This window comes from Cervus canadensis, chromosome 4 (genome assembly GCF_019320065.1).
Source record: "Cervus canadensis isolate Bull #8, Minnesota chromosome 4, ASM1932006v1, whole genome shotgun sequence".
NCBI lineage: Eukaryota > Metazoa > Chordata > Mammalia > Artiodactyla > Cervidae > Cervus > Cervus canadensis.
In genome coordinates, this window is record NC_057389.1 from 14272198 (window position 1) to 14299664 (window position 27467).

The following is a 27467-nucleotide window of genomic DNA, read 5'->3' on the forward strand; positions in this document are numbered from 1 at the left end:
TAATATTTGGCATGCAGGATGAGGTTTCAGTTGTATCATTTTTTCTTAATGTTAAGTAGTGTATTATTCTATAATCTTTCTGAAATAATGATGTTTCTCACTTTAAAGATATACTAAATCTGTCATTGACGGGTTTTTTTTCCCATTGGCGTTTGGCTTTGCTTTCTGAATCAGAACTTTACTTTTTAACATTACTGTATAATAAATCCTGGCACTTAGTTGGATTAATCGTCCCTAAAAATAATTTAAAAAATGCTTTTCAGTATTTTTTCATATTTTTATGCATTTATTTTTCAAATATATTGGACAGCTCAATTTTAAATTCTCTTTTCATATGTATACTTGATAGAATGCATGTTCATTGGTTCTATTAGTCACACTGTTGAAAACACCCACTGAGTTGGACCAATATTTCCTGATGGAATACATCTTTAGTGGTCACAGTGGGTTGAGGGCCACTAATTTCATGACTGTGTCCTCATCTCTCGTGTCAGATTCTAAATCACAAGTTTCCACTTATTTCTGCTACCCTAAAAAGTGAGGCACGAAAACCAGGACTCTCAGGAGACTTACAGGTGATGACGTGTCTGAGGGGACAGTGAAGTCCTCGGACAGAGCATCCAGGAGGAAGTCGTCACTCACGGGCTGCAAAGAACCAGGAGACGTGTCAGCAAACTACGTCATCATCAAACTACTTTGTCCTCTCCAAAGTACTGTCACTGCGTATATGCTGATCAGCTCATTACACAGAACGCTCTGCCCTTCCTGAATTAACCATCAGGACCAAAGGAGAAAAATATACTCAGAGAAAAACTGGCTTGCTTACTGGGAGCGGTTCCTTGACCTCTTTTGGCAGCAGTGGTTTTCCGTCTTTATCCTATGCAGGCGGAGAAAAACAAGGCATTGAGTCATTTCACATGTATCCTAAGTGTGCACTCTGCAAACAGCATAAGAGGTTGACAGGTTATATCTGATGATGTACATTAGGAAGTTGATTCCTCATTCCAGGAAACAGATCCTCTCACCAGGAAATATGCTCTGCTCAGCTTGTGTCAAGAAACAGCTGGCTGACATCCCCTAGGCATGGGGGCTGCTAATGGGGCTTGCCAACTCCAGAAGCCCACGGACAACAGCTACTGTGGTGTGTGGTACAGCGTGCACGGGACACTGAGGGGACATGGGGATGAGACCCTCGCTGGCCTGGGGAGTGGGCTTTGCACAAGTTGCCTGGGAAAAGCTGGTTAACTTTAGAGGCAATGCCTCCAACCAGTATGCACGGACTCTGTGCCAAGCACCTATACCAAGCCCTGGGAAAATTCACCCTAGGGGTATAATGCTCAAAACTTACAGTTCAGATGGTGCCAACCTTCAAATGACCCTAAGTGCCACTTCTGAGTAACGGGACAAAATCAATAAAGCATTTGGGGCTCTTTAGTAAAAGCCGATTTATAAATAAACGGTAAAATCCCATTTATATAAACATGCAAAAATGTGTAAGCACAAGGTTCTCTGTACACACAGTTAATCCTTGGAAAACTGCAGGGGTTGGGGCACGGACGTCCCAAGCAGTTGAAAAAGTCCATGTGTAATTTACACCTGGCCCTCGGTATCCTCAATTCCGCATCCGTGGATTCATGGAAGGTGCAATGCTGTAGTGTTTACTAGTGAAAAAAGCCCGAACAGAAGGGGACCCAGGCAATTCAAACCCGTGTCACTCCAGGGTCAACTGCACAGTTCCCCTGATACACTGGTCAAGGTGGTTTTCGTTTGCTCTGTGAACATTCGAGGAGATGCAGAGGTCAAGGGTATCACCAGCTTCCCTTTAGACAAAGCGCTCTCCCCCCATTTCCACGTCCTCTGCGTCCTCACGGACCTTCTGATCACTGTCCAGTTAGGGGGGGAACAGAGTCCGGGTCTCGCTCTCTGCCACCCCTTAGCTGCCAAGGCAGCAAATCTGCCAAGGGAAACATAGGAGCGGGGATGGGGGCACATCTGCTCCACATTCATACTGAGATCGCCCTGAGACCGGAAGGGGAAACCTGCAGTCTACCTCAGGGAGCTCACTCTCCTGAGCAGGCCTGACGGGAGCAGTTGAAGAACAACACAAGATCTAACCCCGAGATCAAGCCAGCACCTGGACATGTTATGAAGCAATAGGTAATTCACAATGGGTGAGATCCACAGTTGAGGATGAAACAACCACAGAATAAAAGTGGCCAGGAAAGCTAATCAGCTACATTCTTAGAAACTGCGATGAAAATCCAGCAAAGGGAGAGAGAAAGTAACCAACCTCCAACCTCCTACTCTAAAGAGAGTTATGGCCACTTGACCAGCTTTACTGAATGCGACAGCTGCTTACGGGCCACATGGTCTAAGGATCTTATAAACAAACAAGCCCAAACAGATAGAAATGCCATGGTTTTGACTGACTGTGAAATGCAGAAAAGCAGCAGACTAAAGGGACCCAGCATCATAAACTTTCAATCAGGGAGAGCTCAGTATAGTTCCTATCTTTGCCACAAAAATGGACTAGTGCAAATCGATGAACACAAAGAGTATCAATTTGATTTTCCTGCATTATTCATGAAGTCTGGTAGAATATTCTGTTAAGCAGTGGTCTCTCCCATATCACTTATTCTGTACAATCTGTATATTCAAAATAAAGGAAATGCGTCAATTTTATCACTGGCTATATTGAGTTGCTCAGTCATGTCTGACTCTTTGTGACCCTATAGACTGTAGCCCGCCAGGCTCCCCTGTCCATGGGAATTCTCCAGGCAGGAATCCTGGAGTGGGAGGCCATTTCCTCCTCCAGGGGGTCTTCCCGACCCAGGAATTGAACCTGGGTCTCCTGCATTGCAGGCAGATTCTTTGCCAACTGAGCCACCAAGGAAGGCCATCTCACTCATTATATTCAATGTCAAATAGGCTATTTTTCAACTTATATCTAAGTTTTGTAAATTCTTCCTCAGGAAGTGATTGGTTCTCAGATGGTAAAGCATCTGCCTGCAGTGAGGGAGACCTGGGTTTGATCCCTGGGTCGGGAAGATCCCCTGGAGAAGGAAATGGCAACCCACTCCAGTATCCTTGTCTGGAAAATCCCATGGACGAAGGAGCCTGGTGGGCTACAGTCCATGGGGTCACAAAGAGTTGGACACGACTGAGCAACTTCTCTTTTGTTTGGTTTTCCTATCTATCTGTATAAAGACTTCCTGAGTTTTCTTTATTTCTGGTGTTGTAACAAACCATGTTATCAGACATGAAAATCTTAGACTTCTTTCACCTAAGGAAGGAGTGACAGGCCACTGAGGAATATTTTGGCTTTACAGCGGGTGTGCTAACAGGATGTTGGTTAACGAATACCACTTGATGTTTGAAATACTAAGAAACACGACTTTTATATCCCAGGTCTGTTCCCATGTCCCTTCTTCATGTACATGAAATTCAATATGAATGAAAATAAGTTAGAAGAAAAGATCCCAGCCTGTTTACCTTGGCCTCTTCTAATCTGTAATCAGGAGGAATTGTTTCTTCTTTTTCACCAAGTTTTTCACGATCCTCTTCTTTGGCTTTCTCCTGAATGAAAATTAAACCGTTTTCATTGTTAATACATCGTTCTCTGATAAGGTGGATGCCTGAGTGACTGAATCCGAGGTCAGTGAATCCATTGTGAGGTTCCCGCAGCAACTGTATCTTTGACGCTGTATCCTCCTGGGTGAGCAGGCTCAGACACCACTGTTTTCAGCCTGCCGGGCTAAGGGGCAGCTGTGAGCAGCATCAGGCAGTACCACTTCCCGCCTTAATCCTTGGCGGTGGAAACCAGGTGGACAAGGTGAGACTCAGAACTCCGAGCTCTGCACGCCAGCCATCCCCTGCTGCAGCCAAACACTGCTGCTCACTCTGGTTTCGCTTATTAAACAGGACATGCATCGTAACAGAGGAAGCCAGCGGGCCAAGTGTTGCACAAATTTTTTTTTTTTAAACTGACTGCCTTATCTGGGGAGTTGGGATGACCAATGATAGCTCCTTTCTAGGAGTTTCTGAGCCGCCATTACCTTGACTTTATCCTCCACAGGCTTTCCGTCTTCTGGATCTGCTTCCTTTTTGCCCAGGCTTCCAGCCAAGGCTTCGACAGCATCATCTGGCACCATGCCCTTCTGAAAGCACAGCAGTGGGTATACTAAATACGTGGTTAACTACGCCTTTTAAAAGAGACTCAACGAACAACTCAGATGAGCATATCCTTCTTTCATGCCTAGATAAGAAGCACGTGTCATCTTTTCATAATTTGGAAAATCTACGGAATTAGAACCTAGGTTTAAAAAGCCTGACGTGTTAAAAATGAGGGCAAGTTTCTTACATTAAACATTAAGAGTGTGCAATTTATAAGCTGGCACCGAGAAACTTTTAAGATCTCACCAGCATTCTGGTTCAGAAAAAAGGAAGCTCACTGGGTGGGGAGGACCACAGAGAAGCCGAAAGCCAGGAAAGAAGAGGAGGACGTGATCTTCAGGCGACTGTCCTCGAGATGGCACAGAACAGAGGTTCAGGAAAGCCCTCGAGAGGACCTTCTTCCCAATGAAACAGCCAGGCCTGCCCTGGAGGCGAGGGCTCCGGCTGAGCCTGTAGGCACAGAAGCCTGTGTTCCCTGTGTGACTTCTACTGGTCAGAGTGGACTCAGGCCAGTTCAGATGACGGTCTGTGTGACCTACTAACCCGAGTGATACAGTGAGGGCAGTCTGCCTGTGGTCTAGCTGATGAAAACGAAACGTGCTCCCTATGATACAGTAGTAACACTGGACACGGTGTTATTAAAAAAACAACAACTGGATGAACATAGAATGTAAATGGCATAAAGGGAAAATAAAGAATAAATTATGTTTGGGCTAAAAGATAGGACTAGAGCTGGCTTTTTTCAAACCACAGGTCACGACCCATACGTGAGCAGCGCTTAAATCAGTTTAGCAGGTGGTGGTCAGGCCTATTTTTAATGAAGAATATAAAACTGAACGCATCATGCATATCAAGGGTAAGTACCATTGACTAAACTATTGTTGCTGCTGTGTGGGTTGCAGAATTGATGAATTCCTCACAGTTGGTCTTGATCCAAAGTGTGAAAGCTCCAGAATTAAACAGTCTCAAAGATTATTCTTATCATAAAAGATACATGACCTCACATGGAGTACATATTAGAGTAAAAGTGTCTTTCTGTTTTCTATAGCTTAGCTACCCTCCTAAGTAAGAAAACTTGTTCTGCTGCTCAGCTGCACCACAAAAGATCACCAGGGAATAAAGGGCGGTCAAGTGGGAAGGGATTTATCACCATCTAGTGGTTAGAATACTCATTGGAAAAGGACTGATGGTAAAGCTGAAACTCCAATACTTCGGCCACCTGATGCAAACAGCTGACTCATTTGAAAAGACCCTGATGCTGGGAAAGACTGAAGGTGGGAGGAGAAGGGGATGACAGAGGATGAGATGGTTGGATGGCGTCACCGACACGATGGACATGAGTTTGAGTAAACTCCGGGAGTTGGCGATGGACAGGCAGGCCTGGCGTGCTGCAGTCCCTGGGGTCGCAAAGAGTTGGACACAACTGAGCAACTGAACTGTACTGAACTGAACTGAGTGGTTGGAAACTCCATAGATTTTTTTTCCCCAGGGACAACAAACATCCCTGAGGTATTCAACCTGCTTGCGATTGTAACCAAGAGTTGCTGGGGTCCCCAAGTCTTAGCCAGGCAATCTCATTTTTGCTACCTGATCCCAGTCACTCGCTCACACTTTTGTTTTCTAGTCTTTGCTGCAGAATCTTTGGAAACCAACGCTGCCTTCGTCTGTGTCCTCTGACTCCAGAAATAAGTGAAATGGAATTAGAAAAGCTAGGAGAAGCAGCAGTCTTAATAACTAACAGATCTAGAAACAGGACTACGGACGAAAGCTTCTATCTCCATGGTCAAGTTCAGAACTAGAACTCAAGTCTCCGGATGTGCTCAATAAACTTTCTTTTTCTACCACAAGAATGCAGACGGCAGACACTCATCCCTGCCCTCCCGGCTTACTGTCTGCTCTTGCTCACTCATTCCCCAGCCTCTCTGGAGTTCTCTGACCTTTATCACATTCTGCGCCTATTCTTTTTGGCTCCCATGGGCATCACAACCCCAGAAATGCCAAGTGACCTCAGCGGTGATAAACTCCACAACCGTGGGAACCAGAGTTGGTGGAGTAGAGGCCCAGGAGCGGGGTAAGAGAATGGAAAATCCAGGGCTCTAATTCTCCCCCCTTTCCAATGCTTGACTCTCTCTCTACAGTCAAGGTAAAGCTGGAAAGGAGGTAACTGGCTCTTAAGCCCTGGCAGTCACAGTCGACAGGACAGGGAGCGGCCGTATGTGTAGGTACCAGAGTTCTGCACCGGAATGTTGGCCACTGTCTTTATGACTCCAACCACAGCCTCTGTGCCTACCTCCTTCACAGTCTCTGCCAAGATTCTCTCTGCCACTTCTGTTCTTTACCACTCTGGCCTGTGACCTGACTCCCACGATGTCACAGTTTTTGGAGGGTACCCTGAGAATATCCCATGCAAAAAAGGAGGTCACGCCCTGTCCAAGGCAGGAGGGAGACTGTGACGGGATTTGCCGATGGCACCCAGGATTCCCTGCCAGGAAGCAGCCACGTGGGATACCCAGGACACACGTCCCATACCTTCCTCAAGGCGCTCTTCTCTCAAACAACTAAATGCACAGACCCCAGTATCCCAAGGGCTCCACATCTCTGTGCTGGCCTGTCCTGGGTTCACTGGTCTCCCCAGGAAACAGTGCTGCCCCCACTTCTCAGCAGGATCCTGTCCTCCACATGTAAGCCTTTCCAAGTTCCTCCAGAAAAGGAGTTGCTTTACCAACTTTCCTTTTCTCATAGGAGAAAGATCAAACTGAACTGTGAGCGTCAGACCTGGCCCATATCCACACTAGACTTGAAGGGGACTGAGTGCAGGCACCCCATCTTAAACCTGGCTGAGGTTCTGAAGGGTGAAGTGAATTGCTCAAGGTCCATTCAAAGTTCATTTTCCTCATTAATGAGAGACGTGATCAGAACAGACTTCACAGTGTCCTCATGAAAATGTAATGAGAAGATACTGCAAAGCACCTAGAAGAAGTTAGTTATTTAGCCTGTAGATTCTCTAAGTCCGTAGTAAGGAAGCATAGTTCCATCAGCTGGTATCCTCTGAGTCAGAATCTATCTGCTAATGAAAACAAAACTTGCTGAATTCAGAAGAACACAGATTCAACCAGTTAAATAGCACCCTTCATGCAAAAGTCAGAACATCAGAGACACAAAAAGAAGAAAAGGAAAGGAAGTGAGTCCATCTGTCGCCATTCAGTTGGGAGAGAAAAGGAGTCATGATGATAAAGGTTCTTCTGTGTTTTTCTGTGTATACACAGAACAATTATACAAAAAAGATCTTTAGGACCCAGATAACCACGATGGTGTGATCACTCACCTAAGCCAGCCATCCTGGAGTGCGAAGTCAAGTGGGACATAGGAAGTATCACTACGAACAAAGCTAGTGGAGGTGATGCATTTCCAGCTGAGCTATTTCACATCTTAAAAGATGATGCTGTGAAAGTGCTGCACTCAATTTGTCAGCAAATCTGGAAAACTCAGCAGTGGCCACAGGTCTGGAAAAGGTCAGTTTTCATTCCAATCCCAAAGAAAGGCAATGCCAAAGAATGCTCAAACTACTGAACAATTGCACTCATCTCACACGCTAGTAAAGTAATGCTCAAAATTCTCCATGCCAGGCTTCAACAGTACGTGAATTGTGAACTTCCAGATGTTCAAGCTGGTTTTAGAAAAGGCAGAGGAACCAGAGATCAAATTGCCAACATCCGCTGGATCATAGAAAAAGCAAGAGAGTTCCAGAAAAACATCTACTTACTTCTGCTTTATTGACTACACCAAAGCCTATGACTGTGGATCACAACAAACTGTGGAAAATTCTTAAAGAGATGGGAATACCAGACCACCTGACCTGCCTCCTGAGAAATCTGTATGCAGGTCAAGAAGCAACAGTTAGAACTGGACATGGAACAATGAACTGGTTCCAGATTGGGAAAGGAGTACATCAAGGCTGTATACTGTCACCCTGCTTATTTAACTTAAATTCAGAGTACATCATGCCAAATGTCAGGCTGGATAAAGCACAAAATGGAATCAACATTGCTGGTAGAAATATCAATAGCAGAAGATACCACCCTTATGGCAGAAAGTGAAGAACTTCAGAGCCTCTTGATGAAAGTGAAAGAGGAGAGTGAAAAAGTTGGCTTAAAACTCAACATTCAAAAAATGAAGATCATGGCATCTGGTCCCATCACTTCGTGGCAAATAGATTGGGAAACAGTGAAACAGTGAGAGACTATTTTTTTGGACTCCAAAATCACTGCAGATGGTGACTGTAGCCATGAAATTAAAAGATACTTGCTCCTTGGAAGAAAAGCTATGACAAACCTAGACAGCATATGAAAAAGCAGAGACATTACTTTGTCGACAAAGGTCCATCTAGTCAAAGCTATGGTTTTTCCAGCAGTCAGGTAGGGATGTGAGAGTTGGACTATAAAGAAAGCTGAGTGCCAAAGGATTGATGCTTTTGAACTGTGGTATTGGAGACGACTCTTGAGAGTCCCTTGGACTGCAAGGAGATCCAATCAGTCCATCCTAAAGGAGATCAGTCCTGAGTGTTCATTGGAACACTGGATGTTCATTGGATGTTGAAGCTGAAACTCCAATACTTTGGCCACCTGATACAAAGAACTGACTTATTGGAAAAGACCGTGATGCTGGGAAAGATTGAAGGCAGGAGGAGAAGGGGATGACAGAGGATGAGATGGTTGGATGGCATCACTGACTCGATGGACAGGAGTTTGAATCAACTCTGGGAGCTGGTGATGGACAGGGAGACCTGGCATGCTGTAGTCTGTGGGGTTGCCAAGAGTCAGACACAACGGAGAGACTGAACTGCACTAATAAAGGTGCAGACTTTTCCATCAGGACAGTTAATAAAAAGTACTTCTGGCTGTTGGTGGGACTCCAAATCAGCTTGAAAGACACAGGAAAGTGAAGAAGCATGATTATCCACAGTAGCTGAGGAGCTAGAAAGCATGTCAAGAGGTTAAAAATAAAACCACCTGAAATAGTGTAAACATTTAAATCTAGCCTGAGTTTCCAGCTCCTCCCTGGAGCCCAAGGTGAAGGATAATACAGCTATCTAAGATTTAATTTTTATCTTGTTAGAGCAAGGTAATACAATGGTAATACACAGCAGCAAGGGCAGGGGAGGAAGAACAGTGCTTTCTCAAGACATTTCTCAGCGCCCAGAGGGTCACTCACCGCTGGGGCTGCCGCGGGCGGAGCCGACTGCACGGAACACATGGAAGTCCGAGGCACGTCCTCTGCCACAGGCACGGGGGCGGCGGCCGGAGACGCCTGCAGAAAGAAGCAGGCACAACGGAGGATTTCTGAAATACCCAGTTATTAAAATGGAGCAACAATGAACCAACAATAGTCTGCTACCCTACCTGCGGTGAGGATGATTTCCTTGAATGCCTAAGGATTCTGAGCAGTGAATAAGTCAAGGCACGCTAAACCTCTCCAGCTACACTACTTCATACTTCAACTTGGTTTTACCTCTCACCTTAGGTAGGTTACTTAACCTCTCTGAGATGCAGTTTCCACATCTGCAAAGTGAGAACGATGACAGTACCTACATCTCAAGGCCTTTAACGAGATAAAACATGCTAAGTGCTCTTACTGCATAGCACAGTAAGCTCAAAGACTGTTTTCAGTTCAGTTCAGTTCCTCAGTCATATCCGACTCTTTGCAACCCCATGAATCGCAGCACGCCAGGCCTCCCTGTCCATCACCAACTCCTGGAGTCCACCCAAACCCATGTCCATTGAGTCGGTGATGCCATCCAACCATCTCATCCTCTGTCGTCCCCTTCTCCTCCCGCCTTCAATCTTTTCCAGCATCAGGGTCTTTTCTAATGAGTCAGCTCTTCGCATGAGGTGGCCAAAGTATTGGAGTCTCAGCTTCAATATCAGTCCCTCCAATGAACACCCAGGACTGATCTCCTTTAGGATGGACTGATTGGATCTCCTTGCAGTCCAAGGGACTCTCAAGAGTCTTCTCCAACACCATAGTTCAAAAGCATCAATCCTTTGGCACTCAGCTTTCTTTGTAGTCCAACTCTCACATCCATACATGACCACTGGAAAAACCATAGCCTTGACTAGATGGACCTTTGTTGGCAAAGTAATGTCTCCGCTTTATAATATGCTGTCTAGGTTGGTTATAACTTTCCTTCCAAGGAGCAAGTGTCTTTTAATTTCATGGCTGCAATCACTATCTGCAGTGATTTTGAAGCCCAGAAAAATAAAGTCAGCCACTGTGCCTATTATTTAGATGATTTGCCATCATATAATACATAATGTTATATAACATATAATATTATATAGCTGTAATATATATATACATATATATATATATATATATTGCAGTTATGCAATATTTAAATACATCATGTTTATAGCACCCTGTGAGTTGTAAATAGCTAGGTACAAATGCAAGGTAGTAAGACTATCCCAAGAGTTCTCAAAAATGAGGTCCTGCGACCACCAACCTCAGCACTGCTAGGGAACTTGTTAGAAATTCAAATTCTTATGCCCCATCTTAACATAGTAAATCAAGAATTCTGGGGATGGGGCTCAGTAATCTGTGCTTTGATAAACCCTCCCAGTCATCTTGATACACAATGAAGTTTGAGAGTCACTATCATTTTGTCACAAGAGTAAAATTTCAAACAGGTTGCTTTTATTCCAGACATTTATGGCAGCAAATCCTATATGCAAGGTGCTTACCAGATGATCATTAATAGTGTATGATCTCTTCTTTCAAGAAATTTACTATGTAAAAATATGTACACATGTGAGAAGTAAAGACCAAAAAAGCTAAAACCTTGTTTGCAACAAACGTCCCAACAAGGATATAAAAAGAAAGCATGACAGACTTCCCTGGTGTGTTGTATTCTGCTTCTTAAGAGTTGGAAGGGTGGTAAGGTTTGGGGAGGGACATGCAGGAGACAAAGGCCATATTTTAGCAGAGCCCTTTAGGGCTGACTACAATTTTAGCTGATACAGAATTTGGAGAGGTTATTTCAAGCAGAAGGAACCACACGAGGAAAGCCTGAAGACACGTTAAGTGCCTACCATCAGAGTTTAGTGACAGGGGACACATCTTGGTAGGAAAGGACGCTGGTGGTGGTGGTTATGGTTTCGTCACTCAATCGTGTCTGACTCTTGTGGCCCCGTGGACTGTAGCCCGCCAGGCTGCTCTGTCCGTGGGATTCTCCAGGCAAGAATACTGGAGTGGGTTGCCATTTCCTTCTCCAGACTCAAATAAATAAGCAGGAACTTTTTTGGGAAGCCCCTGGAGTTGGAACAGGTGGGTGTTGTTCCACCTGTTCCTGAGAAAAGACATGCCTGAGAAAGGAATAATGCCAGTGGACACGTGGGGCGGGCTGGAAGGGGACCAAAGACAGGGGCCATGGCCGTCTTGAGGTGATAAGTGATGACAACTTCAAGGAGGTCAGTTACAGAAGCAGGAATGGAAGGAAAAGCATGGGCGAGAAGGCTCTCCTGAAGGGAATAATTGGTTACAGGACCTAAACTGCAAGGAGATCAGGGTCAGCTTGAGAAAACAAAGCACATCCATCAACAGGCAAGATGAACACGGCATGTGAAAAAATATGGCAAAACGGGCCTTTTCATCAGCTGCTTCCTGCTAAAATAGTTTTGGTCTCAGCATTTTCAAGATCATAGAAAGACACTGAAAAACAATCAAAACTGGAGATTTTAAATTTTAGAAACATACCTCTGTTTTTTCAGTTGGCTTAGATTGTTTTTCTTTACACTTAGACCGGTCAAAATCTTCTGAAAGTTCATCAATGAGTTCTGATTCACTCACGGGCTATAATATAAGGAATATTATATAGTATGAAAAGAATTATTATTTTTTTTTTTTACTTTGATAGAAGAAAAAAGCTTCCATAGAGAAAAAGTTTTTCTAGTTAACATATTAGGTTGCATTTTAGGATCTAAAACCCAAAGCTAATTGATACAGGGCATACATTTCATTTATCAATATGAGATGAATGTCATGCAACAAATAATGAATACTGAGCACCCAAGTACCACAAAAAATATTAAAGGTTTATTCAGCTAAAAGTTTTCCTGATACTTCAATTTCTAAGTAATTTTGTTCAAATAAAATTGCCCATTTCCAGTGAAGAGCTGCATTGTTTTTCTTTATGTGATTGTTTTTTATACTTCCTCTTGACTTCCGTCATAAATAAGTCAGAGGAAACATAGATCATATAGTCTCTTTCTGTGAGAACGTGGGTTTTTGGCAGGAAAGTTCTGTTATCCCTAGTTCCTTCCGGTGAAGTGGTATTACTTATTTACTGTAATTGGTCAAAATCTCCACATGCCCTAATCTAAGACAGACAGTTTAGTTCAGTCACTCAGTCATGTCCAACTCTTTGCAACCCCATGAACCGCAGATGCCAGGCCTCCCTGTCCGTCACCAACTCCCAGAGTCCACCCAATCCCATGTCCATTGAGTCGGTGATGCCATCCAACCATCTCATCCTCTGTTGTCCCCTTCTCCTCCTGCCCTCAATCTTTCCCAGCATCAGCGTCTTTTCCAATGAGTCAGCTCTTTGCATCAGGTGGCCAAAGTATTGGAGTTTCAGCTTCAACATCAGTCCTTCCAATGAATACCCAGGACCGATCTCCTTTAGGATAGACTGGTTGGATCTCCTTGCAGTCCAAGGGACTCTCAAGAGTCTTCTCCAGCACCACATGGCACGTAATTCAGAAGCTCAGCCCAGAGATGGAAAGACTGAGTTTCGAGCCCAGACCTTGCTACTTCCTAGCCATTTGACTTTGGGCTATTTACAGGATCCTTCTATGTCTCAATATCCTGTAAAATGGGGATAATAATAGTGCCTTCCTCATTCAGTGAGGACTCAAAATGATAACACACAAACACCATTTGGTGTAGTGTCAGGCACACAGTAAGTGACTAATAGATGTAGCTGCTTAGTGTCTTCCTGACAGGTAACTATGCTGGTTAACACCAAATTAAGTAAAGGTAGTATAGAATCAGAGCATTTGATGATGAGATTAGGATCAAAGGAAATGCTAATGACCTAATTTGAGGGCCCTCTTGATATTGGCTCCTATATTCAATGAACGTCACCTATAAACTTGTAATAGGTAATAATTCATGAGGTAAATAATCATTAAAATGTGTGAAATGGCCGAGTGTTGCTGTCAAAAGTTCCTTTCTCCTTAATACTAGGCTGGCATACGAGTGTCCACAGTGAGATCTGGTCTATGAAAATTATCTGTTTATATCTTACAGTTCTATTGTATTTTTTTTAAGTATCAGAAAAAAACTTATTTCCTCACCTTGGGTTTTTCTTCAGCTTCTGGCAAGAGTGGTTTTCCATCTTTATCCTGTGAATGAAATTGAAAATTCATTTAAAATGAAACAATAAATTTTGCTTTCTTATCCCATTAAGTTTGTTTTTGAAATTCCAGGGTATGAGAGAAGAGACTATCTTTTGCCGATATGTTGGAGTGAGTTTGTATTTCAAATTAATTTTTTAAATAAAGTATCAGAATAAGGAACTGAGTTATAAAAATCAAGACCAAATGCTATAAAGTAACAATGCAAGTACTTTTTTTTTAAAGTTACTGAAAAATAATTTCCATCTTTGGATAAAGAAGTAGAATTTTTTAAAAGGTTCTTTGGCAAGAAAGATGCAGCTTCATCAAAGAAAGGCTGAAAAAAAGGTTTTGATTCTCCAATCAGGGTGAAGAGGTAGATCTCATTCCTATAAAACTGTTTTGTTTGGACATTCACATTCTAGAATATTTCTTAAAATACTTTATACTTTCCATATATAAGCATTGCAACTATTTTCCATTAGACGTTTATGTGTATTATTTCAAAGATAAATGACAAATATAATTACAGGGATAAGTCCAGTCTCCTCACGCCAAACCAAAACTACTTTCACTAAAGACATTGGTAAATCATTATATGTTTCTCTACCACTTACAAGGTCTATGTGCTTTTATCCATCGGCAGTTAGAGAAAATATAAACTCACAGTTATTCCTTCCACTTTAAGGTTAAGGATCTGTGTCAATAATGGTTAATAGCAAACACTTGAATTTGTGGAAATTTTAGTGACCACACACGGTCACTACTTAGGAAACCCTCTTTTAAAGGGTCCAACTGTTCAGGACAGAAAATAAAAGTTTCAGGGTTTCCAGAGTTGTTATCTGAACCGGGACAGACATGCCCTGAAGCCTCCTGGGGACAGACAGGGCAAAGCGGGACACATGGGCAGGAGCAGCGAGCCGCCGGCATGCAATGAGGTGAGCAACCTACCGTGGCCGGTTTTAATCTATAGTCCGACGGGACTGTTTCCTCATCTTCACCACATTTCTTTATTTTCTCTTCTTTGGCTTTTGCCTGAAGAAAGTGGAGGGGGAAAAACAACATTTGGATCATACAGGTAAAATAAGACATCACTCTATGGACCCCATGGGTGTCGAGGAGAAGACCAGATCAGATTAAAGGGCCTAGTAAGCAGCCAGGAGAAAGGCAGAATAGGGATACTAGAGGCAGAGGAAAAACAAGCCAGCCAGGAATCCCGGGGAGGTGTCCTTGCCCTGTCTCCGTGACACTGGGAAGCCACCTAGACTTTCTTTGCCTCAGTTTCTTCAGCTGTAAAATGGGGCTACGTCTTTAAGAACCCTTACCTAGCTCTCTTGATTTGTAAAGACCAGCAGAGAAAATGAAACAAATATTCTTTGAAGGAAGTTAGGAAGAGGGTACAAGTTAGTTGCAATTATTTTACAGCCTTCATCTGTCATACTCAATGAGGTACTTACCTAAGGGGGAGAAAAAAAAAAAACAACGCTCAGGAGTGTTAAACTTGTTCAGTGTGAAACAGATGAGAAATGGGACAGACATCCCATCACAAATCTGGCTGATCCATGGATAACTGGTTTTACTTTTTTCAAAGAACTCCCTTCAGTAACACCAAGATTGACTGGATTACTGAACCATGAGCAACCGAATGCATGTCCATAAAAGTGCACTTCCATAGCACATCAGTGGCTTTCAGGATGGAACATCTGCATTGTAAGTTACTGGTGGGTAATGTGAAGTTTCATGATACATAATAATTTGTATCAGTATGAAGATACAGATTTAAATCACAAGCCAAGGAGCTACTGGGCACAAAAGCATGTGTATATATGTGTGTGTGGGGGGGGGTGGTGGTATTTAGCTGATTCTAGCTCACCTTATTGCTCCCATGTACACCTCAGCCTAAGACGGTGGTTCTCCATCGAATGCTTAGTTAGTTGATTAATTTTAAAATATTTAATGAGCACTTTTAATAAGCCAGGTACTTTTTCTAGGCTTTGGGATTATAGTTTTATTGTTCTATAGAATAATAACTGTCATTAAGGGATGAAAGGATTTTTAAAAAATATTTCTGGTTATATTCTACTTCAGGATATAGAGGAAGTCCTACTACACAGAAGTTCTCCCCAGTTCAGGGATCTGTGAGGTCTCTAGCTATAAAACAGTCCTCATGAAAGGGTCACCCATATAGGACTGTGCCCCCACTTGGGCTTGTGAACAGTGAGTCATATGCACAGCTAGATACCTTTCTATTCCTCTTTGATTTTTATATTTCTTAAATGCCTGCACTGTGGTTTGTATTCAACAGGTGATGAAAATAAACATCCCCTGAATTGACATAGTTGCAGACTAGATAACTGCACTAGAAACGGTAGTGGTTTCATCGCTAAGTCATGTCTGACTCTTTTGCGACTCCCATGGACTACAGCCCTCCAGGCTCCTCTGTCCTGGGATTGTCCAGCCAAGAGTACTGGAGTGAGTTGCCATTCTCTTCTCCAGGGGATCTTCCAGACCCAAGGATAGAGACCTGGTTTCCTGCACTGCAAGCAGATTCTTTACCAACTGAGCTACCAGGGAAGCCCTAATCAGGGGAGATTAATAATGAGGTATCACTACAGAATAAATATGCCATGGTACATTATTTATAAGAATGGCAAGCAGGCATGGACCTCCTCTCTGAAGCATCACCTGGCATAGAATGTGCTGGAGTGGCCGTGGACTCCTATGCCATATCAACCTTTATGGGGTTATCATAGCAGACTAACCAAACTCAACATAAGGATCCAGAGGGTTAGAAAATCTTCATACTTTACATATAATTAAAAAGGAAAACTAGTGGAAAGAGTGAAAATGAACTGTTCTTTTTGTTCAAATTTTAGGAGTTTGCTAGTTTTCTAGAAGAAATTTAATACATTCCCTGGTATTAAAAAGCAGAGACATTACTTTGCCAACAAAGGTCCATCTAGTCAAAGCTATGGTTTTTCCAGTAGTCATGTATGGATGTAAGAACTGGACCATAAAGAAAGCTGAGCAGCGAAGAATTAATGCTTTAGAACTGTGGTATTGGAGAAGACTCTTGAGAGTCCATTCGACTGCAAAAAGATCCAACCAGTCCTTCAGTCCTGAATATTCACTGGAAGGACTGATGCTGAAGCTGAAACTCCTATACTTTGGCCACCTGATGTGAAGAACTGACTCATTTGAAAAGACCCTGAGGCTGGGAAAGATTGAAGGCAGGAGGAGAAGGGGACGACAGAGGATGAGATGGTTGGATGGCATCACTGACTCAATGGACATGAGTTTGAGTAAACTCTGGGAGTTGGTGATGGACAGGGAGGCCTGACATGCTGCAGTCCATGGGGTTGCAGAGTCGGACACGACTGAGCAACTGAACTGAACTGAACTGGTGCCTCATAGGCTAAAGAATTTGTCTGCAATGTGGAAGACCTGAATTCGATCCCTGGGTTGGGAAGATCCCCTGGAGAAGGGAATGACGACCCACTCCAGTATCCTTGCCTGGAGAAGTCCAGGGACAGAGGAACCGGGCAGGCTACAGTCCATGGGGTCGCAAAGAGTCAGACACAACGGAGTGACTAACACTTTAATTCTTCTACATCCCTAAACCCAAACTGTTTAAAACTTATTTTGACATAACTTGTTTTACATCTACTCATCTGATTTTAGTCACTTTAAGAGTCTTTTCATCCTGGGATTTATGTTTATACTTTCCCTCTCCAAATTACCATCTTCTTAAACCACCCTAATCAAACAGCCCCGAGGCAGAAGTGCCCTTGGCGAGCTGCCACGCAGCCCTTGGTGGTGGACCCCCAGGGTCCTGTCGGGACCACCCTTTCCTCGAGATGCTGTGCCTCCTCGCACCCTGTTGCAATCCAAGTTCCGCTTCCCCCCAGTACATTACTTGGTCCTGGAGGACAAGGGTGGCTTCTCCCGCTCCCTTGCCTTTGCCTTCGTAAAGCCTTTCATGCCATTCGGCGCCCGGCGAGTCCTCAAAGAGGGTCGATGATAGAAACTGGCCCATTGGGGACCGGGCGGTCCCAGACTGGGACTGGGAGTGGCCGAGACCCACCTTCCCCCGGAGACCCGGAACAGGAAGTGACAGGGGAGGCTGCAGCATTGTGACAGCGACGGCCGCCAGTTGCCACCTGCGCTGGGAGGCGGGCGCTCCGGAGGGTCCCCCACCACTGCCTGGCCCAGGGTGCCCCCAGGAGGGTCCCCCCACCACTGCCTGGCCCAGGGTGCCCCCAGGAGGGCCCCCCCCCCACTGCCTGGCCCGGGGTGCCCCCGGGAGGGCCCCCCCCCACTGCCTGGCCCGGGGTGCCCCCGGGAGGGCCCCCCCCACTGCCTGGCCAAGGGTGCCCCCGGGAGGGCCCCCCACCACTGCCTGGCCCCGGGTGCCCCCGGGAGGGTACCCCCCACTGCCTGGCCAAGGGTGCCCCCGGGAGGGCCCCCACCACTGCCTGGCCCAGGGGCCCCCAGGAGGGCCCCCCCTGCCTGCGGGGTCCCCCAGGGCCCCCACCCCCAGACTGCCTGGCCCGGGGTGCCCCCAGGAGGGCCCCCCCCCCACTGCCTGGCACAGGGTGCCCCCAGGAGGGCCCCCCCCCTGCCTGGCCAAGGGTGCCCCCAGGAGAGCCCCCCCCACCATTGCTGGCACCCCAGGAGGGCCCCCCCACTGCCTGGCCCGGGGTGCCCCCAGGAGGGCCCCCCACCACTGCCTGGCACAGGGTGCCCCCAGGAGGGCCCCCCACCACTGCCTGGCCAAGGGTGCCCCCAGGAGAGCCCCCCCACCATTGCCTGGCACAGGGTGCTCCCAGGAGGGCCCCCCACCACTGCCTGGCACAGGGTGCTCCCAGGAGGGCCCCCCCTACTGCCTGGCACGGGGTGCCCCCAGGAGGGCCCCCCTCACTGCCTGGCCCGGGGTGCCCCCAGGAGGGCCCCCCCCACTGCCTGGCCAGGGGTGCCCTCAGGAGGGCCCCCCACCACTGCCTGGCCAAGGGTGCCCTCAGGAGGGCCCCCCACCACTGCCTGGCCCCGGGTGTTCCCAGAAGGGCCCTCTGCTTCTCCTTCTGTTTTCCCCCAGAGGACTCAACAATCCTTTAAAAACTGAAATTTAACATGAAAACTCTCTTCTACCAAACATGAGCAACTCCCCAGCTCCACACTCTAAACATGCATTTGTTCTAGCTATAAAGCAATTATTGCTTGATTTTATTCTAATTGGCGACAAGGTTTCAACACTTTTCCCCAGAGTTATATAAAGGATCTCCCACCCCCCATCTGCAGCCATCTCCCCTCTTTTTTATAAAGAGAAGCACCTAGAACCCTTCTGAAAAGACAGATTTCCAATTTCCATACGAGCAGACAAACCTGTTTCTCACCAGGCCACCGCCTGTACGTTATCTTGTTTAGCCAGGTGTCACTTAAGAATTGGCAAAGGAGATTAGTCGTTCATTTGAAGTATTAAAATTCTGGATGGTTTATAAGACAAACACTCAAATATCCTTCCTGGTTGCTAATAAAATATCTGAATTAGCCAGACCCTGGAAGTAAGGCAGAACAAAGCTCAGCTCATTTGAGATCCCTACGAAAAACAAAAGTGGTGCAAAAGTTCCACACATGTGTTGGGCATTAGTTTCGTAACCTTGTAAGCTGCAGACTAACAGGCTTTGCATGTGAGCCCCCAGGTCAGTACCTCATCGACCTCCTTAATAGAGCTGGGGTTGAGCTCCGGCTCCGGCTTCCGGGTGCCCAGGGAGGCTGACAGGGCCTCCAGGGCCTGCTCAGTCATGGCGTCCTGCGGAGAAGCAAAGAATTCTGTACGTTAAAAAGGAGATGCCCTCCTCAGCCGAGACAAGCCACCTACTTCTTTGAGACATTCACATTTTGTTAGTAAATCTCTTAAGAATGAACTATGGCTTGAGGAAGGACTCTAGGTAGGCAGTTTTACTTGAAATCCAGCAGAAAAAAAAAGAGAAAGAAATAAGAACTTACCGGTGAGAGGAAACATGGGATGGGACCCGTTTGTACATTAACGGTGCTCCTGGGGGTACACTTCACCTCTTACCAAGCGAGAGGTGCAAGTACCGTAATAATTATAAAATACTCGTGTCAATATCAAAGTACTGTTTTTATTTTTCTGAACACAGGTCCCTTAAAATGACTCTGACAACCCATGTCCTTCAGCCCAGCAGAGCCCAGGAAGCAGGGGGTCCTGAAGTGGCTCATAAATGTAGGAATTCCCACTCTCAGGGGTGTGGTGCCCTCTGCTCCTCCAGATAAAAAATAAACCGGCCACTCCACGAGCCAGAGGCAGAGCAGCGCCCACAGAAAACTCCTCCCTGCAGTATCTGGGCGATCCGCAGACAGGGCAGGTCTTCTCATCCAGCCCAGAGCTGCAGGGCCGCCTTTCAGGATTCCTAAGAATCAGGTTATAGCTGACTGTGGTCAAGGTGGACAGAGTAACTGCAGCAACGCTCCCCGTGAGGGTCACAGGAAGTCAAGGCCTTTAGAAAATCAAGTCAGAGATCTGATGTCCCCAGAGAGTGCTGTCTCTGGGGTCCTGCCCTTCTGTGTAGAGTAATGGTGAGACAATCCTCTCCCACAACCAAGGCACGTGTGCCAAAATCACCCATAAGCATTTGTAGAAACAGAGAAGGCCTGCCTGACCAATATAAGCCTGACTGGTTTCACTATGCCACGCAGGCCCGAGGGGAACAAAGGTGGTCTACGGGTACAATGCACTATTGAGATTCCCGCTGTGCCCCTACCCCCAACCCCCCAGGGGGACCGTGCTGAGGTTCAAAGAAGTAATTATTGATACCTCTTCCACTTTCCTTTTTTTCTCTTGGGGTGGAGCAGCACTTCTGATTACCCCAGCTGACTGAGCTTTTAAAGCCTCTTCTGTAGATTTCTGAAAAATAAAAGACAGAAGAAGGTTTGACTGGTAGATGAAGGAAATGGATTAACCAAACAGTAAGAACCAGAAGTAAAAAGTTGGCATCTTGGGGCTTCCCCAGTGGCCAGTGGTTAAGAGGCCGCCTTGCAATGCAGGGGACACGGGTCTGATCCCTGGCCAGAGAGGATCCCACATGCCGTGGAGTAACTAAGCCCGTGAGCCACGACCACCGAGCCTGTGCTCTAGAGCCCTCGAGCCACGACGACTGAAGCCCGTGCACCTAGAGTCCCTGCTCTGCAACAGAGAAGCCCCCTGCAGAAGCCTGCACATCACAACTAGAGAGCAGCCTTCACTTGCCCCAACTAGAGGAAGCCCCAACGCAGCAATGAAGACAGTGTGGTAGAAAATAAAGTTTAAAAAAAAAAAGTTGTTGTCTTAAAAGTGGGAGGTAGTTTCTAACAAGTTTCCCTAATTGCATTAAAAACAATACCTCTTTCTTAGTTTTCTTTCCATCAGCTGCAGGGGAACTGCAGGTGAAGTCTGATGACAAGGCATCGATGGCATCATTGGGCCCCAGGGGTTTCTAAAGAAACAGGCAGCATGACGGGTCACACATGGGAATCATTCAAGTGACAGAACAGATTACAAACCCAGCAAATGATGAATGCACTCGTGTAATTCTTTGACTACCAAAGGAGATACTTAACAAAATAACTCAGATGAAAGCCTATGCTTGGGAGGAAATTGGATGCTCAATGAATATTATTTTTCAGTTACTCTCAACATACTTGTTACTACGTTAGTAGGATATTCTCATCCTATTTTTAATAATATTTATTTTGTCCTAAAACTTTCTTGCCCCATTCTTCTTTCCTTCCAAAAGAAAAGAAAAAACTAATTAGGAAATAAACAAGCACTGAAATGAGCCCCATCTCCTCCCTCTTCCTCTGAATAGATGGAAACTTCATCTGATTTAGAGATCACTATAGTCATAATCCAAAAATACAGAATTGATAACTCTATTCCCCCAACCAAAGATATGAAAAATGTTAAATCTGATCTTGGAAGACATTTATGTAAACTCACCGAGGAGTCTGGAGGAGGGGCTGCGATCCCGTCTTTTTTCTGAAACAAATATTAGTTTGATGATGCTGAGAAGGCAAGATTAATCCTTACAGTCAGCAAAATGCATCCCTCAGTGAGTGCAATGGACTGAACTGCGTCCTCCCAAAACTCACATGCTGAAGTCCCATCCCCCAAAACCTCAGAATGTGACTCTATTTGAAGATGGGGCCTTTACAGAGGTAATTACAGAGGTATTTAATTTAATTACAGAGGTAATTAAGGTGAAATGACAACATTAAGATGGGTCTTATTTCAATATGACCAGTGTTCCTATAAAAGGGGGAAGTGACCCAGAGATCCACAGAGAGAAAAGACGACATGCAGATATGTACACACGGAAAGAAGACATGGAATTATTCCACACAGAGGTATCTACATGTGGAGACCAAGCAGAGGGGCCTGAAACAGAACAAACTCTGCCCACATCTTGATTCCAGTCTTCGAGCCCCCAGAATTGCGAGACAGTAAGTTTCTGTTGTTTAAGCCATCCAATCTGTAATACTCTGACATGGCAGCCCCATCAAACTAATATGGTAAGCTTCAGAGTAATGACAATTTCACAAGCCCGTTATTTTATCTAAGTTAAAATAACTGGATATATTAATGTGATAAAAATGATAATTCCAAAGAGAAAACAATAAGTTGTAAATACGTAACTTTAACTTACATTCAAAAGTTCCCTATATTTTGGAGGCTGTGTGACTTCTCTTTTACCCAGTTCTTCTATGTAGGTAGAACTCATTGGATCCTAGGGAAAAAAAGTACGTATAGGGATATTAGCTGTATAATTCTAAAACCATACATATTTCTTAATATAATACATACATAATGTATAATACATACATACATAATGTATACATAATTCTTAAACCAAAGTACTATTCCATTATTAAGTTACAGAACTATTGAGATTAAATACAAATCATTAAGAAGCCAGCATTTTATGCAACTCTGAAATTTTATGTTTCTACAGATATTTGCCCATATTTAATTGGCTTAACCCATAAATAATGCTATATTCTAACCAATATATTAAATTTGATTCCTATACAAAATACATTTTATTTTAAAATATTTTGCATTATCTAATATTTCTATACCTACAAAAGAGCAGTTAATAACAGTGAATTTCTATATAACTCAACAGATCTAGTTATTTATGTAATAAAAAAAAGTCAGAGTGATGTCTCTTTTTCAGCACTCTCCAATCCAATTTTTCTTCCTTGTTTTCCAGAGATAGCCACCATCCCAAACTTTATCACATCCATCAGTATAAAGCTGAGTATATTTTAAAACAATTATTCCACATGTAGGTATCCATAAAAAATATACACCATTACTTTGCTTATTTTCAAGTGTTACATACATGGTATCAGATCAAATTCTACATATCATTCTGCAATGTACTATTTTTTATTCAAAATTATGCTTCTGTAATGAAACCATATTGATATATGAACAAACCATTTTAACCACTATAAAGCATTCCACTTGTCATCAGCTTGTTTCATGTTGAATGAAATCATTTCCAAATGTTTCACCTGTTCTTATAACTCCTTACACACTGGGCAAGGCCCTCTCCAGGGAATCTGTCTAGACGTGGAACTGCTGGTTAGAGGGTATGCATATATTCATGTGACATCCACAGACTCCGGGCCACGTGTCAGACTTTTACACTTCTGCCAATCAGGTAAGTGTGAAGTGCTGTCCCTCTGTGTTTTAGAATCATTTTTCTAATTACTAGGGAGACTTTCATGTCTAATGGCCAAATTTTCTCCTAATTTTATAATGGGTTGTTTTTTTCTTACTTTCAAAAATTCTTCATAAACTCTAGAAACAAGTCCTTTGTTGTGTCCGTTGCAATATTTTCTTCCAATCTATGGAATGTCTTTCTTAATACCAAAGAATATATAATTGCTTTTTATGAATCAGGAATAGAGACGAACTGAGGGTAGAAAATATCTAGAAATCAGAATAAGTTCAAGTCACAGGATGGAAATATCTGGAAACCATAAGGACGGAAACCTCAAAGACAGAACATAAGTCTTTGTGACTCAACAGAGTACATCCCAGCTGTAGTCTCAGAAGAAACAAGCAATCAGTGGTTGCTGATCAACACAACTTGCATAGCTCCCTGGGACAGTTTCCAACCACAACACTCATGGTCAGTTGCTATCACGGACACTGACAGCATTCTGTTTCTCTTCAAGTGACAGAACACTGTGCATCCCTGCGTGCACCAGGACCATGACCTATTAGCCCTCCAACTCACTAGGTATGAATCTTTAGAAACATCAAGATCACATACCGAAACTTCCGGTCCAGTATATGCTGGCTTATCTTCTTTCGTCTCTTCAGGTTCTCCTAAAGTGTCTATTAAGTCGTCCAGAGCAGTATCCATGTCTGACTGGAAAACAGAGCAGATATGTAAATGCTACTAGCTACACATCCTTCACTTTGACTTTTTAACTACCAAAAGAAATTCTATGTAGAAAAATACCAAACACCAAAAGTTCTTCAACTATCAAAATGGTTAAAGTCTGGTCTGTAATAGAACGTATTAAAGTCCCAGAGTTCAGACTCTAGGTTGGCAAGATAGAAAGCCACATTCAAGTAAGAATCACAATGTCAGTAAGTCTAAAGGCATTAACTAGGTGAACAAGCGTATGGTTAATTACGGCTGCCAGACCACTATACCCATAGTCAAAAGAAAAAAGAACAAAATACAAAGAATGATGATCATGTTGCTATATGAAAGAGGGAAAATGCCTGGCATTGTTTATCAATTGTTTCCACCTCTCCCAAATAAAATGTGTCTCAAAAATGGACTGCCCTGTGGTCTTTTACTCACTTGTGGATTTTTGTTAACTTGCTCGTCTGAAGATGTTTACAAATAGAAACTTCCTGAAAGGGATGTTAAATTTATAAGAAGTGACAGCTTATTTTGTCGATATGGGCTTAAAATGGTAAAATGAAAGAAACAGTGCCTCTATCCTACTTTTGAGGTTAATAATGACACATTGTGGGACTTCCCCTGTAGTCCAGTGGTTAAGATTCTGGGCTTCCACTGCAGGAGGCATTATAAGGCAAGGGTTCCATTCCTGGTGGGGGAAGTTCCACATATCTCACAGTGTGGCCAAATAAATAAAACAACTTGTTACTTAAAAAAAAAAAAAAAGATTCATTGTGAAGACTAAGCTGCTTTTAAAGGGAAAAATAACAAGTTGAGGAAAGACCCTTTACTATTTAATTCAGCTTAAAAAGGATCGCTTTTTTTTCTGCAACAACCATGTATCTACTACAACTTCAGGAACTCACCAGACTGTGTAATAGAATCTGGGGCCTGTTAGCTTTGGGCTGATTCAATTGGAAATTTCAGAATAAAGAAGTGCCTGGCATTCTTTAGATTTCTTTAATCCTCGGTTTAAAGAAAGTACATTTGCAGGAGAGAAACTGAAATGTAAACTCCTTGATATATAACTGGAGTTTTCAGAACAGAGGGTTACAATATAAAATGTTACAAACATACATGAAAAAAATCACACTTCCAACCCAGTTCCATTAGCTTCAAACAACAATTCATTAAAAAGGTCTTTTAAGTTACCCTCACCTCATATTGTCTGCCCTCGAGAAATCAGATCACGACAAGCACAGAAACTCTGAATAAATACCTATGCAAAAATGCACTGTTGTCTTCATACCTTTCCAGACGGTTTACTCGGTTTGGATTCAGCTGGTACGGCTGATATTAACGATTTATTTTCTTTATTCTGGTGGGGATTGAGAAAGAGATAAAAACTCCTCAGACAGGGTCATCAAGTTCAATAATATTACATACTTTAAAATGAATACATTGTAACACAAATAATATTGATCATACACTGGACATCTGCTCTGTGCCAGACGCTACATGTGCTATATACTTTTCAGAACATCATAAGTAATAATAATAATAATATTAATCTCATTTAGTGACGTAACAAGGCTCAGAGAGGTTGAGTAACTTCTAAGGTCACTCAGTTAAGGACAGCACTAGGATCTGAATCCAGGTCTACCAATCTCTTCCTTCATGGCTCTCGGCTGCCTCTCCCAGGACCTGTAGCTAGTCTTTGCAACGCTCATGAATTTTTTCTTATCACAAGGCAGCCACTGTTTCTAGGTGCTGTTTTCTTGGTCTTTGTACCCACACATCAAGACCTCCACACCCCTTGCTTTGTCAAATCATCACACACTCTTTCCTTCATTTCCGTGAAATGAATGCCCTTCCCACCACTGCTTCAGTTGCTCCGTCCGTAATTGCCAACAACGTTCTAACCTGCGATTTCCATGCCTTTACCCGGACAGAATCTTCCCTCCGTTCCTCTGCCAGGCACCCGTCTCCTGACTCTCACCTCGCGCAGCACCATCCTGGTTCTACACTGGCATCTGTGCCCTCTGCCCCCTCTGGCAGACCTTCTGCTTTGCCCCTCGCCACACACACTCTGCGTGTTTCAGCTGGGCTGCTGGGCCCAGGCAATCATTCTCTAGGGTCAGGGGCCAGATGCTTTTGGGGCCAGGCAGGAACTAAATGGCAAGGTCGCTGGGTTGAAGACAATGGGAAACTGTCTTATTTGAAGGTCTCTGAAATCTGCGCAGCAGAGCTTAGAAGCAGAGAATACAGGCTCAGACGGTCTGGGTTTGCACACCATCCCACACACACACACTGGCTACAAGCGGCTGCAGGCAGGTCACGTCTGAACCTCTGTATCCTCGTGTGTGTGAGAACCAGGGTAATCACCGCACCCACTGCAGAGGGCTGTGAGGGTTAAACTAACTGATCGATCACAGTGTGAAAGCCCGTGGTTGGGCACATGCTAAGCTCTACCGAAGTACTACATAAGCAACTGCTGTGATCATTGTATTTAGGATACCGTGGAGGAACCAGGGTGAACCCAAGTCCTGGAAACTGAATTCAGTTCCTCGGTTCATGCACAGCCTCGCGCAGGTGTTCACTCAGAGTCACTCTCTACCCCCAGCCCGCTTCTCCTTCTCCATCGTCACCTGGCCTCCAAAGCAATGTTCAAATTGCCTCCCTCTCTCGGGACACCTCAGAAACTTCAATTCAGCCTGTCCAAAGGCAGGCATCCGGTTTACACCTTCACCAATTCCCCTCCTTCTGACCTCTGTGCACCCGTCAGTGGTAACCAGGGCCGGGCTCACCGCTTAAGATGCTAAAACCTGAAGCTTGCACCTCTGCCACGCCTCCTGCATTGCTCCCCACTCACTGATTATATCCTAGCTCTAATTCAGGCTGACTTCGGACTCCCCGGAACAGCCCCTGACCAGCCTCCCTCCTTCCAATCTCTATTCTGTCTCATCATAGCCATTGCGATCACTTAATCCTCCTGCAGCCTGGTTTTAATCCCATCGCATCGCTCCATCTGTTCTCTGATCCCCTGTGTTTGTCTGCTGCCCGCTGTACCACTGCCAGGGGGATTAACGCATCTCAGCGTGCTCCGCGGCAGCGCCTCAACCTGTCTTTCTGGTCTTACAATCCCACTCACGTCTCCTGTGCTTCACCCACACTGGAATGCACTTTGCACACAGATCACACTTTTTTCTCTCTTGTTATGTTTGTAAGCCTGCAATCCCAGCTTTCCTTTCATGATTTACTCAGACTGTATCCACTCAAAGTCCTCCCGGGTTCTCCAAATCAGACAGAATCCCCGTCTCCACAAACAGCTCCCTGTGGGGGCCTGTTTCAATCTGCCTGAATGCAGCCCCAGGCATGCTAGAGGGGCCAGGGATACCCAGGGGGCTCAGAGGTAAAGAACCCGCCCGCCAATGCAGGAGCTACCAGAGACTCGGGCTTGATTCCTGGGTCGGGA

The 27467-nt window shown here is 44.6% G+C and overlaps 1 protein-coding gene across 11 annotated transcripts in view; it reads right to left on the reverse strand.

Annotated features, from left to right (window-relative positions):
- The window catches only part of CAST (calpastatin), a 123849-nt gene that overhangs the window by 13867 nt on the left and 82515 nt on the right, over positions 1–27467 (reverse strand). For all 11 annotated transcript variants that reach the window (XM_043464599.1, XM_043464600.1, XM_043464598.1 and 8 more), the window contains 15 exons: positions 25302–25370; positions 23909–24007; positions 22268–22348; positions 21562–21600; positions 20966–21058; positions 20401–20490; positions 19273–19374; positions 14517–14600; positions 13527–13574; positions 11926–12021; positions 9385–9480; positions 4056–4157; positions 3493–3576; positions 827–877; positions 574–645 (listed from right to left, as the gene is read on the reverse strand). In XM_043464599.1, the coding sequence (XP_043320534.1) occupies positions 574–645; positions 827–877; positions 3493–3576; positions 4056–4157; positions 9385–9480; positions 11926–12021; positions 13527–13574; positions 14517–14600; positions 19273–19374; positions 20401–20490; positions 20966–21058; positions 21562–21600; positions 22268–22348; positions 23909–24007; positions 25302–25370 (1206 nt within the window). The remainder of the gene's footprint in view (positions 1–573; positions 646–826; positions 878–3492; positions 3577–4055; positions 4158–9384; positions 9481–11925; positions 12022–13526; positions 13575–14516; positions 14601–19272; positions 19375–20400; positions 20491–20965; positions 21059–21561; positions 21601–22267; positions 22349–23908; positions 24008–25301; positions 25371–27467) is intronic.